The 17,049-nt window shown below is 38.9% G+C and overlaps 1 protein-coding gene across 1 annotated transcript in view; it reads right to left on the bottom strand.

Annotated features, from left to right (window-relative positions):
- LOC141906674 (DNA polymerase epsilon catalytic subunit A-like) overlaps positions 1 to 17,049 on the bottom strand; it is a 25,317-nt gene extending 8,268 nt beyond the window's left edge. The window contains exons 1-35 of the mRNA XM_074795954.1: positions 16,967 to 17,049; positions 16,122 to 16,245; positions 15,390 to 15,470; positions 14,793 to 14,930; positions 14,380 to 14,534; positions 13,980 to 14,054; positions 13,759 to 13,891; positions 13,443 to 13,550; positions 12,958 to 13,068; positions 12,787 to 12,872; positions 12,202 to 12,321; positions 11,836 to 11,968; positions 11,396 to 11,509; positions 11,104 to 11,316; positions 10,917 to 11,024; positions 10,055 to 10,183; positions 9,478 to 9,580; positions 9,245 to 9,391; positions 8,230 to 8,375; positions 7,766 to 7,914; positions 7,204 to 7,441; positions 6,638 to 6,838; positions 6,157 to 6,309; positions 5,619 to 5,744; positions 5,327 to 5,518; positions 4,819 to 4,899; positions 4,616 to 4,741; positions 3,953 to 4,156; positions 3,484 to 3,720; positions 2,889 to 3,024; positions 2,518 to 2,614; positions 2,287 to 2,425; positions 1,623 to 1,729; positions 1,421 to 1,549; positions 544 to 713 (exon numbers count right to left, since the gene is read on the bottom strand). Of these exons, the coding sequence (XP_074652055.1) occupies positions 544 to 713; positions 1,421 to 1,549; positions 1,623 to 1,729; positions 2,287 to 2,425; positions 2,518 to 2,614; positions 2,889 to 3,024; positions 3,484 to 3,720; positions 3,953 to 4,156; positions 4,616 to 4,741; positions 4,819 to 4,899; positions 5,327 to 5,518; positions 5,619 to 5,744; positions 6,157 to 6,309; positions 6,638 to 6,838; positions 7,204 to 7,441; positions 7,766 to 7,914; positions 8,230 to 8,375; positions 9,245 to 9,391; positions 9,478 to 9,580; positions 10,055 to 10,183; positions 10,917 to 11,024; positions 11,104 to 11,316; positions 11,396 to 11,509; positions 11,836 to 11,968; positions 12,202 to 12,321; positions 12,787 to 12,872; positions 12,958 to 13,068; positions 13,443 to 13,550; positions 13,759 to 13,891; positions 13,980 to 14,054; positions 14,380 to 14,534; positions 14,793 to 14,930; positions 15,390 to 15,470; positions 16,122 to 16,245; positions 16,967 to 17,049 (4,792 nt within the window). The remainder of the gene's footprint in view (positions 1 to 543; positions 714 to 1,420; positions 1,550 to 1,622; positions 1,730 to 2,286; positions 2,426 to 2,517; positions 2,615 to 2,888; positions 3,025 to 3,483; positions 3,721 to 3,952; positions 4,157 to 4,615; positions 4,742 to 4,818; positions 4,900 to 5,326; positions 5,519 to 5,618; positions 5,745 to 6,156; positions 6,310 to 6,637; positions 6,839 to 7,203; positions 7,442 to 7,765; positions 7,915 to 8,229; positions 8,376 to 9,244; positions 9,392 to 9,477; positions 9,581 to 10,054; positions 10,184 to 10,916; positions 11,025 to 11,103; positions 11,317 to 11,395; positions 11,510 to 11,835; positions 11,969 to 12,201; positions 12,322 to 12,786; positions 12,873 to 12,957; positions 13,069 to 13,442; positions 13,551 to 13,758; positions 13,892 to 13,979; positions 14,055 to 14,379; positions 14,535 to 14,792; positions 14,931 to 15,389; positions 15,471 to 16,121; positions 16,246 to 16,966) is intronic.

The raw sequence follows: 17,049 nt of genomic DNA, 5'->3' as shown, positions 1-17,049 counted from the left end.
ACCAAATGGTTGCAACACAGGTAAGATAGATTAGTTCAGATATTTCTAGCCCTGACTGACTTGTCATGCATTTACTGTAAGGTCAGTCATTCTGATGGAGGTGTTGTGCAGTTTGCCATCATAGTTTGTTTGTCAACCAGGACCCAGTTCCAGTCGTGAGTTAGGATTTGACTCAGAGTTAAAACATTGAAAATGAACTAATTTTAACTCAGAGTTAAACTCTAACTCAGAACTGTGGAACTGGGTCCAGTGCTGGAGAATTGCCACGCATTACAACAAAAGATTATGAATGGCTTCACAAACTCTGAGGTTCAATAGTTGCAATGGGGGTTAGATTTCAATATCTTAAAGTCTTGCACATTTGTTTGTTAACAAGTGCCGGCAACTTGCTGTATATTAACTTCAAGTCTGTCATGTATATATAACACTTATAGTGTTTTTTCAACCAATACATGGAAAAAGCTGGAGGCTGAAAAACCTCAATAACAACAGATCTAGTTTATATTACGTCTAAATAGTAAACTGTTGAGTGATAACACTTACTCTGACATGATTGTACAGCGATGTAAGTAGCTCCTAGTTTCTCGTCTTGATATTTGCCGAGCGCTCGTTGTAACAGTTTATAAACTTGTCTGATATCTTTCTCGATGTGAATATCGAACGTATGATCCGCAGGCGGCAGACGTTCCTCGTTTCCGTCTAACTTTGATAATCTAACGATAAAATAACCATTGTCTGAGTTACAGAGTTCTTGCAAATTGACATTTGAAGGATGAACATATTGTGTTGAATGAGCAAAACTCACAGTTGATAATTTAACAATTTATGCTGGCAGTTTTGACTAAAAGTTTAGTCAAAACTTAGAAACTGTCTAAGGTTTAAAGGTTTATTCCAATGTTTTAATCTGAGAAAATCAAACATGAAACAATTAATTATCTGAGTAAACTACAGGCTCATGGTGGTTCAAATACTGCATTAAATCAATTTAACAAATGAAACTTTGTTCTTTGTAAAGAAACTCCCCTGGCCTCCCAGCACACCCGCCATGGCCTCCCAACACACCTCCCCTAGCCTCTCAACACGCCCGCCCTAGCCTCCCAACACACCTCCCCTAGCCTCCCAACACGCCTGCCCTAGCCTCCCAACACACCTCCCCTGGCCTCCCAGCACACCCGCCCTGGCCTCCCAACACACCTCCCCTAGCCTCTCAACACACCTCCCCTAGCCTCCCAACACGCCCGCCCTAGCCTCCCAACACACCTCCCCTGGCCTCCCAGCACACCCGCCCTGGCCTCCCAACACACCTCCCCTAGCCTCCCAACACACCTCCCCTAGCCTCCCAACACGCCTGCCCTAGCCTCCCAACACACCTCCCCTGGCCTCCAAGCACCCCTCCCCTGGCCTCTCCCGAGAACCTCACCTCGTATTATGCTCAGCATTGTACATCGATTGTAAATTCGGCATCTGATTCGTTCTGACCGTATCCACGGCGATAACAGTCGCTTTCTTCAACATCGGCAGAAATAATCCGTAGAGTATTTTATTCCCGCTGAAAATAAAACCATTCGTTGAAAACTCTCTGATTTTGCCCTCGGTTTAAAGTCTGTATCGGGAAATCTTACCAAACATGATGATAGAGATAGATGTATCTAGCAGAACCCGGTTCGAGGTAGGCGTATTGAGCTAAAGTTCGAAACTCGAGATTTTCTAAATCAAACGTGTCCGTCTCCTGAAAATACATCATTAATCATTCGTAGAATCGTTGATGAATTACTCCATGAGTCCATGTTGTAACCGTAATATTAAAATCCTGCACACAAAGAATGAAAACACCCGGACTTTTTCGGACTTTTTATTATCATCAAGAATGAAAACACCCGGACTTTTTCGGACTTTTTATTATCATTGTGGGATTCTCTCCTCACAAAGAATGAAAAATAGAAATAGTTCAAAGAGCTAATATTCATTTGATGTTACAACTGTATCCCAATAGTCATCTTCATTAATACTAAATAAGTATCCTAGAAGTCAGAGGCTGCAGTTGATAAAAAGTTGGTTAGAGTTAACCAGTGGATAGTTGACATAGTGACAATTAAAACTTCATTGTTTCTATGGTATTTATCCACCGGTTATCTTTTGAGCAACTGGCCCCAGAACATAAAATAAATCATTAGCTCAAGGAAACATTTCGCATTTAATGTTCTTCATTCTAACTGAAGGATTTCTTTTTTCAGTCAGACATCGGGCCGACCGAGTCCAACACTGGCTCGCTGGTCAATAACGTACCTTTCCCATGTTTAGACGAGCGTGGTCTCGGCTGACGGTAACCAGGCAACCGAGTTGAACCAACGCCCGAAATTCAAGCGTCACTTGCGTTTCGTAAACACCTTCGATGTCAGGTGACGATAGATCGGCGCTGATTTCACTGTAAAACAAAAACACGTCGCGCGTCACTGACAAATGATTCAGTGTAAGACAATCGCGTGTCAACGAATGTGATTTTATATCGGTGCTTACTTCATGTGCTGTTGATAAATATCTTCAGGAACGGAATATTCGTATAAATGATAAACAGGATGAGAACGAGGCAATGTACGACTAGTTTTCCTCCACACTAGAAAATACCAAATATACAAATACAGGGTGGCGGCCATTTTTGATTTGACTTGATTTTTCCCCGACAATGATTGACATTCATCGTGTTGTTTTCATTGACTCAATCTGCTAACAATTCAATCAATTAAGACAAACGTAAGACATACACAGAAACTGTTAGATTATATGAGTAATATGGCAATCTTTATCAAATTTCCCTGAATTTTCCATCAAGTTTTCCCGATTTCCCCGTACTATGCGAATCACGGTATTACGAGCTGGTTTTAACTTACGAGCTCCTTCCTCTTCGGCTTTCGGTGTTTTTTGATTGACGTAGAATATTCTCGGGACGTTCAGTTTAATACAATGAAGGTCAGTTCCGACCAGCGCCCACATTCTGAACTGACCCGGATGACCGGTTTCAGCGATCTATTCAATATACACAATAAATACTTCAAATAACAGCTTCAAACCATTCTGATATGTACATCATAATAAATCAGTTTCAGATGTCATTTGAGATGTTTTTGAAAATGGCTCATAGATTTGAGTCGAAACGTCAAACTATCAGTTTTTCTTTTTTATTGTGGGTTTTTGTCGACTATTGAGATGTCATATTTACACACAGAATATGGTTGAGAACAAGAAAGACAACGAAGAGAGCAGACTTCATTCAGCTCACACCTCAAGTTTGCCCTGACTTTTTGCTAGGTTTTTTTGATTCCCTGAGTTTTCCAGGTCAGTGGTTGTCGGATATCAGTTTCAAATTGGGATGTATCTCATGGACTGATTCTTCCTGATTCTGATTCTACACTGATTCTGATTCTATACTGATTCTGATTCTGATTCTACACTGATTCTGAATCTACGCTGTAGTATAGTAGTTACCTGTATGATTTGCCAGGCCGTATTGAATAAAGTTCTAGCTTTCTGACGTAGGAATCCTCCCATTGTATTCGCGCTGCTACGAATCAATCCTAAACCCGTCTGCTCGAGTTCACCGCCACCGGTGGCGCCACCGCTGCTGCCATTATCGATACGACGTCGTTTAAATCTTTCTTCTCGTTGATCTTGTTGAATCCTCCATTTTTTCTTCTGATACGTCAACCATTCGAGAATCTCACTCTGAAAACGATATCGCAATATCGATCTTAGGAATTTAGGAAAAAATTTTCTTTAAAGATCAGCAATCAGCCGCATGAGTCTGAGTGAGAATCAGTTCATTTTCCATGTTTTAAATGCAGAGTGAAATATCTGAACCAACAACTGGGACTTCAATTCAAGATATTTTCAGAACTATAACAAATAAAGGATTAAGTTCTAAAGCATTCAACTAGGATTGACCTTGACTTCTCACCTTTGTTTTACCCATTTTTGGAGGGGGTCCTAACAGCTCTAACCATGATTTACTCAAATCCGTCTGCTCAGTGTTCCCCGTATCGTCTTTAGCTCGTTTTCGTTTACTGGACGTCGTCACAACTACCGCTCGTTTACCGGCTGTCTTTGTTGATGCGGCGATGTCCTCGATGTCAGCGACGCCGGATTCAGACGGTTCGATCTCCTCGACGTCCGAGTCCAGGTCAGCACCGGCGATTTCAGTCACCACCGGAGTCTGATACAGAATATAACTACACATCAATATTCATAGATCTTTCAACTTTACCTCCTCAATATCTAAGTCAATTCAGTCACTTTACAATCATTTAACTCTAAGTAAAAGAAGACTTTTTGGCAATCCTTCAATACAGTGTAAAATGGGTTGATGAAAATCAATGCTTTAGTTCAGCAGCCAATCAGTCATTATAACACCAAGGTATGTGCTATTAAAACTGACTGAGTTAGGCACCTAACCTTCTCTCAAGCAAACTTGAATTAGACGCAAGCAATTCTTTTATCAGCAATTAGTAATTTCTGCCATTCATTGTATGGAATATTTCATTTTGTAAACTAAACGCTGATGTTTTAACACCGTAAAGTATAAGTACCGAAATATGAAATAAATTCAGTTGAAAACTGTTACCTTTGTTGAACGCGTCATCGCGGTGAACATTTGATTGATTCGTTTCTGTTTGAAAACGTCGTTTTTCTCGAGCAGACGTTTGTGTAGCCAATCAGGATGTTGAACTCTCGGCACAGGGTTCGATACCTAAACAACGAATAACTGTTATATACATATTTTTCTGAATATTGAATATTTTTGACTATCGAGTGAAAATGACGAACCTGTTGAAGAGCTGCCGGAATAGTAATGATTTTCTGTACACAACTTCCCAATCTCTCAATGTAATAATTCCAATCTAAAATCTACACAGAAAGAAACAGCTAAATAAAGTTTCATTCACAGAATGAAATTAGTCGGCTAAGCATTAACAATGTTAGTTCTGTTCTTTTATTCACGTATTAATGGATCGACCAGTTGCTTCAATATAGACCTTTTCACATTGACCGCTGGGAATTTCATATATACCACAATCGATAGGTTCTTGGTATTCTTAATAGGTTATATATGACATTCCTGAGCTAACCGTGGTATTGGGAAATTATCAACCAATGTTGTAATTATAGATCTCTGATGATGAATTTTAGTTTTTAGTTTTTTTGACAGTTAGAATAAACTGTTGTATCATCAACTTTGGGTTTTGCTCATTAACTAAAGTCAGGTTAATCAGACTGATTGAGTTGACAGACTAAGTCATCTCAGAGACACCTATCATCACAGCACAAAACTTACATTCCTGATGTCGAAATTATCCAAACCAGGAGTCTTCAACCATTTTTTCAGATAATGCCTTTTGATTCCCGGCTCCGATTGGAAGATAGCCAATGGAATGGCGCGTTCGGTAACGGGAGCGCCATCTGGTTTCTTCGATATAACGAATCGACACGCCAGTCCTGCATCTTTTACCATCTGATCTCCTAAAAACTACAATAAGCGTTTAAACGATTAAAATGAATTCTAGGGATTAACCCATTCAGTGCCGACTAATTAGTACACTGAAATGCACTAATAAGTTTCTACTTACCTCAGCTAATCGTTTAGCCGTGCTGATTGACGTAGATTTTTGGCCTCCATAATCTTCCAATTTTTTTGACATACTTCGATTTTCAGAGATCAAATCAAACAGTTCAGAATCGGGCATGTTTCCAGCCTGCAGATAGAGACATGATTTCGACAAACAATTTCAAATAATCAGGGCCTACTAGCGGGTCCCACCCTCGGTATTAGATATTTCTAATATTATAGGAAATACATCGGAAAATATGCAATTTCCGAGAGGACGATTGTCAAATTTACAAGTTTTAATGATATTTGTCTTGATGAAAACAGCAATGAGAAGACTGGGGCCAGGATGCCTGTGACCACCCTCTAGATCTGCCCCAGCCAAGATACTCGATTATTAGTTAAAGTAAAGGTTAACCAGTGAGATAGTTTCAATCAAAACCACAACACTGTATCGACCAACTTTTGAGGCCGGAGATAGAGATCTAAAATCGAAATGAGAACTTGGTTTTGAATGTCTACACGGTGAGATGCTTGTACGACGTGAAGTAGGTACGAACCTTGCTGTATAAAACATCGAGCCAATAATCGGCGACTTTCGCGACCGAAGAGTAAACCTCGTCTAACGTGTTGCCTTTCAGAAACGCTTCGAATACAGACGACTGGAATATCTTAATCAATTGAAGCTCACCGCGACGTTTTACTTCAAAACCCTGGAGAAAATAAAAGATATTGCGTATTATTGCGCTAAACATCATCAGAATAAAGTAGACATTGACTAAAATAGAAAATTCTTTTCTTTATTTATCTCCCTGTTATCAACAAACTTATATACATTTCTATAAATAAACCATAAAAGTGTAAAAAGGGAAAAGGACAATCAGGCAAGCTCAGGGCTGTACCTGAGTGGACCCTCATTGAAGTAAGAAAGATGATATACAAAAAGATGATGATGACAGTGATAACATAAGAAATTAAGCAAATAAGAAAGATGAAGATAATATAACATATGTAATTGTCAAGATAATCATAATGACTTACTTTTAATTCGGCTAAAGAACCATCGAAATTAAACACAGCGTAGCGTTTCTTCAGTTTCTTGTTTTCTTCTTTCGAAGCCGGTAGAATCATCGCCAGGTACGGCCCGTCGACTTCGAAAAATATCGAATTCTCACTTCGAACAGAATAATCCAACATGGCCGCGTCGTTCAACTCTTGATATTGATGATTCGTAAAATCATCCTGAATTATAGAAATCGATAAAATATCATAGAAGTTTCTGATCAACAACAGTATGTTTGGTTTTATAGGGGCTTTTGATTATCTCTTAAGAGTTTTAACAACAGAATTGAGCTAATTCTAACTCTGGGGTCAACAACATTACTGGATCCAGAATAGTGAAATAGGGCTCTGATGAGTGGAACTGGGTCCAGAATAGTGGAATAGGGTTCTGAAGAGTGGAACTGGGTCCAAACTGTGGAATAGGGTTCTGATGAGTGGAACAAGGTCCAGAGCTGTGCGAGGGTTCTGAAAAATGTAACCGCGTCAAGAAGTCTGGAATAGGGTTCTGAATGATGGAACAGGTTCTAATTGGTATTCACACTTACTTTAACCATCATGTTTAACATCGCACCGGGATAAGAAATCGTCACTTTCGGCTTTTTCGGATTCGACGTTTTAATAACGTAATTCTCGGGGAACGAAGCCGGTAGGATACACCAGATACCGTCGGTATCCAGTTCTAGAGGTCGTCCGATCTGTTCGACGATTTCACGAGCTTTCGTTATGATATTAGCGCCGGTGTAACAAACAATTCCGGCCATTTCCATACTATACCAACGAGCTCTGAATTCAAAACATTTATAAATAAATAAATAACGCATCGATCATTCAGTTTGTAGACAAAAACCCACAATAAAAAGAAAAACTATCTGGTAGCTTAACGTTTCAACTCAATTCTATGAGCCATTTTCAAAAACTGTTTTTGAAAATGGCCCATAGAATTGAGTTGAGCTAACGTTAAGCTACCAGATAGTTTTTCTTTTTATTGTGGGTTTTTGTCTACTGTTGATATTGGACAGCCACTTGTCTATGGAAACCAACATTCAGTTTGGTTGTGGTTGATTTCGAGGAAACAACTTGCTTCAATTGTCGGTTATTGTTTCGTACCCTTTGCGCATGACGTATCCATAGAACGAGTTTAGAATACATTTATGAGCTAACTGTAATGAATCGTAAAGAACAAGCATTCCATTCGCTCGTTTAATTTCCACCGCGTCTCCTTTCTCTTCGGCTTCCGTTACTTTACGTTTCCAAACCTAAAACATATATTCAATCAGAATTCACACTAGTTTTACGGAAGTTTTGCAGTAAAGGCAAAGTACTGATACGAAGCGTTGAAATAAACAGAATTTAGACAAAAATATTTGTGAAAAAGATTTTCACAAGCCATGGTAGTACAGTTTGCTTAGATACAAGACAAATTTTTGAAGCTGAGCTGAGGTGGCCACTCTCCGCCCATTTACAAATTCCCAAAGTTTTCCAGGTTTTCACCAAAATATATTAAATTCCATGAGTTTTCGCAGATTTTTCAGATTCCTGGTATTCCAGGTTATTGGCCACCTTGTTCTCACCTTACATAAACCTTTAAACTCGTAACGTCTGTCACGGAACGCTCGCACGGTATCGACGTAAAACGAATTCTCTCGTTGACAGATCGTTGATGTTCGTGTTTCTATTCGTGTATAGTGAGTTTTCTTGTAAGCTTTCTTACAGTAATCTGTATAAATAATAGAGAAAATACAATAACTCACCACGCACCGCACCACACCACAACCAAACACCACACCACACCACACTACCACACACCACACCACAACCAAACACCACACCACACTACCACACACCACACCACAACCAAACACCACACCACACTACCACACACCACACCACAACCAAACACCACACCACACTACCACACACCACACCACAACCAAACACCACACCACACTACCACACACCACAACCAAACACCATACCACAACACAACCAAACACCACACCACACCACACTACCAAACACCACACCACAACCAAACACCACACCACAACCAAACACCACAACACAACCAAACACCATACCACACTACCACACACCACACCACAACCAAACACCACACCACACTACCACACACCACACCACACTACCAAACACCATACCACAACCAAACACCACACCACACTACCAAACACCACGCAGTCAAGGTTTAGTACCACAACCAAACACCACACCACACTACCACACACCACACCACAACCAAACACCACACCACACTACCACACACCACACCACAACCAAACACCACACCACAACCAAACACCACACCACACTACCAAACACCACGCAGTCAAGGTTTAGTACCACAACCAAACACGACACCACACTACCAAACACGACACCACACTACAAAACACAACACCACACTACCAAACACCACACCACAACCAAACACCATTCAACAACCATCCACGACACCACACTACCAAACACCATACCACACAACCTAACACCATACCACACAACCAAACACCACACAGTCAAGGTATAGCACCACAACCTAACGCCACACAGGCAAGGTTTAGAACATACCCGCTAATCTTTTCTTTTCTATTTCCGCCTGATCGAATTTGCTCAGTTGATGAAACGCCCTCGGAGCGCCACCAGGGTAGAGCGGTGGGAACTTTTCGTTCTCGAGCTGTTGTTGAATTCGTTGAAATTCTCCGCGAGACGCCGGCACTGCAGCGGAAAACATCATTGAAAGAATCACGATTCATTTGAATGAAATGAAGAATCCGAGGAGGATTGATAATTTCTAATCTTACTGATTTGTCCTCTCCACATCCAAGTCATTTCTCGTTGACATTGAGCACCGGGTTTATTGAAATCGCACGCTGCGCACGTAGCTTCATCGATCAGAGCAGACGGCTACAGAAAAACAATCAATACATTCTAAAACTAATTCAACTGACCCAAACGGTTCTAACAGATCAGGGAGTCCAAAATAACCTGATGTTTCACTAAGCAAAATTCTTATTCCCTAATTAAATCATAAAATAGCCTCAGTGGGGGCTGTTGCTTATCAAGATGTTCTTTGTGGTGGGGATCCTTACAGATCAGGGAATCTAAAATACCATATTTCCTTGACCCCTGACCAATTTCCCTGATTAAATCTAAGATACCCTCAGTGGGGGCTCAAGAGGCTTCCTTGTGCCACTCGTTACCAGCAAAAACAAGACACCAAAAATTCAAATTCCCTGATTATCAAGTCAGAATTCCCTGATTTTCCCTCTAAAAGAACCCTGTGAACCGTTAATAATTGGACCCAGTTTCATAGACAGAAAAGTATGGGTTCATTTGCAATAAACTGAAATGATGAAGAAAGGAGTTGATCTGACGAACCTGTAATCTGTTAGTGAGAATAATGTTCGGATACATAGCAGCAACATCCAGATGATAAATAATCGGATTTTCAAGGCGATTCGGACAATCGCGTAAAGCAGACAATTTCTCGATCACATCAGCGCAAACCTACAGAATATATACATATATTACTGGTGTATTACAAAGTGTATAACTACAGAATATATACATATATTACTGGGGTATAACAAAGTGTAAAACTACAGAATATATACATATATTACTGGTGTATTACAAAGTGTAATACACCAGTAATATATACATATATTACTGGTGTATTACAAAGTGTAATACACCAGTAATATATACATATATTACTGGGGTATTACAGAGTGAAAACCTACAGAATATATACATATATTACTGGTGTATTACGAAGTGTAAACCTACAGAATATATACATATATTACTGGTGTATTACAAAGTGTAAACCTACAGAATATATACATATATTACTGGTGTATTACAAAGTGTAAAACTACAGAATATTTACATATATTACTGGTGTATTACAAAGTGTAAAACTACAGAATATATGTATATATTACTGGTGTATTACAAAGTGTAATACACCAGTAATATATACATATATTACTGGTGTATTACACTTTGTAATACACCAGTAATATATGTATATATTACTGGTGTATTACAAAGTGTAAACCTACAGAATATATACATATATTACTGGTGTATTACAAAGTGTAATACACCAGTAATATATACATATATTACTGGTGTATTACGAAGTGTAAACCTACAGAATATATACATATATTACTGGTGTATTACAGAGTGAAAACCTACAGAATAGACACAGATATCAGGTTAAACTCTTTACCTCGTCAAAATTAGTGACCGTTTCGAACGGTATCTTTTCCTCTTCTTCGATCGTATGTTTTAACGATCGTTCAACTTTATCGATCAACGATTGAAACGCTTCGGGCACCTTAAAAAAAAAATACAGGATTCATCGAATGAAAAATACAGAGCTTCATTTATGAGTTGAATGATTTATGAAAACTGACCATTCTGAATCTGCAGGGTATATCCGCGCGGAATACTCCGGACTCAAGAGCCTCCACGTGACCTCCGACGTACGTTTCTTGGTCCAACACGTGACCGTCCTCCGACAGTTTATTCAAAATAGCTTCTTGTTTATTCGGGAAGACGATATTCGCGTGAAACGCTTGAACCATCAACAGAGCTTCGCACAGCGTCCCCGAGCCTTTCCTTAAAACCTGAATTCAAATAGAAATCTTCATCAGATTGATTTTTCTCTTCAAATCAAAATCGATATTTTCTGAATTCTAGACTTACTTCATCCGGTTCCATAGGAATAATAGTACACAACGCAAAGATAAACGGATGAACGTATTTCATGTATAGATAATAGGTGGCGACGGCGTCTGATACCGAATAATTCGCTAAAACCTGAAATCGATGATTATCGATTAGATTTAGAGGATGAAATCGCATACGAAAGAATATAATTTGTATCAATCAGTTTTCAGTTCCGCAGATCTCGAAATAAGAATTTGGTTCTTAAACATTTCAAAATGAACTGTTGAACAAAATGAGCTTAATGTTTTTATTTGTAAAGCGCTTTAGAGGCATTTTTGGATTAAGGTACTATATAAATATTGTATAATAATAATAATAATAATAATAATAATAATAATAATAATAATAACTGATTTTAACTCGAGAATTAAACTTAGCAAGAATCTGTTGCACGGGATCGAGATGCAGATACGTACCTGAGGTTCCTCAGCGGCGAGACGACACATCTCTTCCGGATCCAATTCCACCGGATCGTACCGTAATTTAGCCTTCGCTACGGCTTTTAAATTCTGACTACCGACCGGTAAATAACTGTCACGTTTCACCCATCTGAAGAAAATAAAGAGACTTCGAATGTCAGCGATGGATGTCACTGAATGCATTTCCAGTGATGAAGATTAAGAAAGATCCAACAATTGATGACAGTTTCTAGAATTATCTTAATTATATCTTTACATCTCGAAAACCGTCAGAATAAACTATTTCAACTGTTAAGAGTCAAACTGAACTGATAACTTGGATTTTGATGAATGGATTTGAGACTTGAATTGATGTAAACTCACTTGAAGCAGTCCATGTGTGAACTAGGTCTTGATTTATATTCACCCTGATTGTCTTTCTGAAAACCGATCTCACGGAGCATATCGATACCGTGCATCGCGGCGCGAGATTCTACAAACGGCCTGAAACATATCATCAACAAACATCATCAGAGGGAGACAAGTGATGAGAGGGGGAGAGATATGAGGGGAGATGAGAGGGAGAAATGGGAGAGAGGGAGACAGGAAGGGGAGAGCAAGAGAGGGGAAGGGGAGATGAGATAGTTGTGGAAAGGGGAGGGGAGAAATGGGAGAGGGAGACAGGGGCAGTGAGGAGAGGGGGAGGAGAAAGGGAGAGGAAATCAGGAAAGGGGAGAGAGTTGTGGGAGGGGAGAGGAGAGGGAGAGGAGAAAGGAGGGGAGAGGAAATGAGGAAAGGGGAGAGTTGTGGGAGGAGAGAGGGAGACAAGGTCAATGAGGAGGGAAGAAAGGAGAGAAGAAGAGAGCGTTATGAAACTGAAATAAAGATGTCAGATCTCAGTGAAATTTACGTGGAATATCAATGAATACAAGTTGAGAAGAGGGAAGTTGAGAAGAGGGCGCTTCTTACCAATCGAAACCATCACCGTTATACGTGACAAATATGAGCGGTTTTACTTCGAGAATGTGGTCGAAAAATCTTTCAATCAGAGATCGCTGAAATAAATACAATCAAACACGTGATAATTCAGCTCATTAATATTCCATCGCGAGGAAAGGGAGAAATTATTATTTTTTTCACCTCGTCAACTTCGTTGAATATAATGAACGGTCCCTCAAACTCGGGTCGAGGCGTGTACTCAAAGTCTTCCACGTCGGTCGCCACTATTTCACGATTACAAATCAGATAACCCTAATTTAAAACGGTAATGATTATAGATCGCATTGCAACTAAACCCAGTTCTAACAGTTATTTACTATTGGTTAAACGACTCTAAGAGCCGATAGTTTGTTTTCAATTTATCTAACTCTCTCTCTCTACACACAAATCTTAACTCTTAACTGTGGAACTGGATGCTGATTTGACTGGTAGACTGATATCAATCTCATTATTTCAGAGTTGATAAGCAAAATCCAAAGTTCTGACAGTATCAAGAAAAGTTTTCGCTTCATCATCAGAGAAATGAAAATTTCGAAACTGTCAGAATTAATTATCAAATCATCAACTGTGGCTGGTTTTGTTGATTAATTCTTCGTAAGAATAATGAATGTTTTGATATAAATCACCTGTCCGTCGATCATGTATGAAATCATCATTATCTGATCAATGTTAACGTCGGGAAATTTCAACGGTGATTTTGTTGTTTCGATGTCGTAAGCGAGAACAACAGGATCCTGAAAATCAGTTAAATACAACGAAAATTAACGCATTATCTTAGAACTCACTAACAAAAATCCCTGACTTTTCCATGATTTCCAGGTAAGTGGGCACCTCGATTCATTCGAGAATCAAATCTTAACTGAAAATTGTGAAATTTGATCCCGAACTTAAGAATTTCAAAATATTATTCTAACAATGAGATCGGTTATAGGTGAAACTGACCGGTCTGTCGACGAGATCTGTACGAGGTTGTATTTCCGGCGCTGCTGAACCGCGACCCTTCACCGCGAACCAATGTCCGATATTAATCTTCATATCAATCGACACCCTCACGTGATACGGTACGTCGTGTTCTCTGCAAAATCAGTTAATATTAAACATGGCTGCCTTTAAAACCTCACAGTTTAAGCGATCAGATGTATATATATATTTGATTGATTTACCTGATATCAATGATGTTATCCATTTGATCAGATATTTTCTTTGATACAACGGTAGCGTCTTCACCAGCTAAATGTCTGCGTAAAATATCAATTACATGTATTCAAAATCAGTTAGAGATTTTAGGGCCAAACATGAAGTACAGGGTTCCTTCAGTTTTAAAGGAATTTCTGACATTTTACTCAAATTAAAGTAGTTTCAAGCAGCTTCAAAAGCGTTTTCCGTTTTGAAGGAATTTTTAAGGAATCATGGAGTCGAAGGGTCCCTGTGATGTAAATACACATCCACGAGGTAAGACTGAGGGTGTCGGCGATAATTCACTATGTACAGATTTAAGGAGTGTTAAGGATAATGAACGCCAGGCCCGCCGTTAGCTATGTGGCTGTTTTCAAACTGACTCACGTTGTTAACATCGTCGTGTAGACGTTGTTCGCCTTTTCGTGTTCTTTATTTTTCCTCACGGCCGGCGAAATTTCCTTTTTAATTTTCATCAATTCATCGACGCTCAGAAACGAGAGTTTCAAATACGTTCTCTTCAAACCGACCAAATGATTCGCCTACAAAATGAGAATATGTTTTTTCTTTAATTTGTACATTGTATTTCTACTTCTTTTTGAACGCAAATAAAAAATCTTTCTTTGAATTTTCACACTTAATTCTAGGTTTGTTTTTCTTAAAACAAGTTTTCACATTTCATTTTTCATTTTTCTACACAAATGAAAATGATTTTTTTCTTCAAAATTTTCACATTCTATTTCTAGTGTTTTAAGCAAAAAAAATCTCATTTTATATTTTCTTCAGAATATTTTTCTTACCAAATCTAAATCTTCCTTCGATACGGTCTCGACGGAAGAGATCTTATTCGCGAAACGACGCGTTAAAAACGACGCCACTTCTCGTTCGCAATCTTTCTTCGTAGCGAGATAAAAATATGGTTTAAACGGCAATGAAACCTGAAATCAAAACGTACATTAAATACCTGGACCCAGTTCCACAGTTGTGAGTTAGAATTAACTCCAAGTTAAAGTTAGTTCATTTTCAATGTGTTAACTCAGAGTCAAATCTTAACTCGGAACTGTGGAACTGGACTAAGAATGCCTGTACATTCAGTCTTACTGATACCCTAATTGAATTACCAGGCATGAGTAATAAAATACTTCAACAGTGGAATTCACGACAAAATTTCGTGCAAAAAATACAGAAAATTCAAATTTGGAAGGACTTTTTATCAAAAGGAAGGACTTAGACTCAAAAAGAAGGATAAAGATGATGTTTGTCCAAACTTTTTCCAAAAGAAGGACAAAGAAGGACTTGGAAGGACCGCTGGAAACCCTGTCAATAAACAACGACTGAAGAACTGTGACTCAGTGGTTGCTGGGTCAGTTATACAAGGATTATCAATAAGATCTTACTTTGAATCTGCCTCCATCTTCTTGAAGAAAGTAGTAATCAACAGCGCTGACCAATCTCTTATCTTCATCAAGGATATCAGTCTATAATTCAATCGAAACAATTCATTCTGATTAAAGAAAAAGAACAGAAAACAGCAGTTGAAAAGTTAAGAGTACCCACAGTACCCTATAATCAATCTACAGACATGACTTGACAATATTCATATTAGAGAATTATTAAATAATGGAGTCTTTTCTCTCTGATTCAACTCGAGTAAAAAGAAGACTCTTTAGCAATGGTTAAAATCGGTACAGAATAATTACAAAGTCGAGGAAGACTTAGCCTAAATGAAGCATCAAATATTAAGCAAAATATGGCAGAAAAACAAGTCATCAAATGGACTAGGCTTATAGGTCCAATCGTAAGGTACTAGGGCCAAGAAGGTTGTGACAAACATCGTGCATCAGTTTCTGTGGCTTTAGGAAGCCTATCTGACATTTCAAATAGCTTAAAGGAAACAGGTTAAGCTAGAGCCGTACATAGCAGTTGCCCCCCAGAAATTTTTGGGAAAGTGCCCTAAATGCAAATATCATAGTTATACCACATAGAAACTTAATGTATAAGCCTTCACTTGGGCCTGACAAGCATTTTGTCATAGGCCTAACAGGAGTTTTTGTTATGGTAGAAAAATTGTTATATCGGTTTTTTTATTTATGATAACTGCTTTTTTGGGTTTCTCAGCAGGTACTTACAGGATGCATGTTAACAAGCCAGCCGATACGTTCTTGCGAATCTTTATATCGATCAAATCCATATTTAGCATCGATTTCATCATTTTCCTGAGCTCTACTCAAACGCCTATCAGCCGGATCATCGCTGCAAACATAAATATCACTAAAAGTTCAGCAATTTTCCAACTATTTAGTAAGAGAGTAGTCGTTCTCAGTGTCTCTGTGGATTCATCAGGGCAGACGATAAAATAAGATTTACAGTTTATTTAGTGGAAAGCAATGAGCAGCCAGTTTAACAAGAATACGTTACTACCAACTGAAGTTTGATATATAGGGATGGAAACATAAACTTTCAAATCACGGAGTCTCTTTTATCTCATGAACCCCTTCAATGAACTTTTCTGCAATCGCTCTAGTGTAGAATGGATTAAAAATCAATGTTTTAGTTCAACTATCAGTCAGCAGGTTCCTGGGCCTGTCAATTTTCTCCGGGGTTAAAAGATGATACACTTGGTAAAAGTGCAGATCCGCACCTCTCGTGATTGACGCAATCTGCTGAATGACAGAATCCAGGCTAAAATCTTTCAAGTGAAAATATCTTAAATTAACCAATCAATGGCAATGTACTGAATTGCTGAATTTTGAATCTGAACATTGATATTTAATGTAATTGATTGCACCGTTTACGCAGACAGGTGCGGATCTGCACTTTTACCCGATATCTTCTACGGGTCTATATTACACCCGCCACTGGACTGGTGAAACCTTTTTTTAAATTTTTACTCTGAGTCCGAGACAAGACAGTCTACTGACATTAAAAGTCACAGACTCATCAGTCTCGGACAGAGTTCGGCAGTAGCACATACCGGTCATCAGTTGACGGCCCCCCTCCGCCTCCTCCTCCATCTCTTCCTTCTGGTTTATAACGTCCACTATTTTGTAGAACCAT

This window comes from Tubulanus polymorphus, chromosome 6 (assembly GCF_964204645.1).
Source record: "Tubulanus polymorphus chromosome 6, tnTubPoly1.2, whole genome shotgun sequence".
Lineage (NCBI taxonomy): Eukaryota > Metazoa > Nemertea > Palaeonemertea > Tubulaniformes > Tubulanidae > Tubulanus > Tubulanus polymorphus.
The sequence above is the reverse complement of the archived record's forward strand: the minus strand, read 5'-3'. Positions and strand labels throughout refer to the sequence as shown.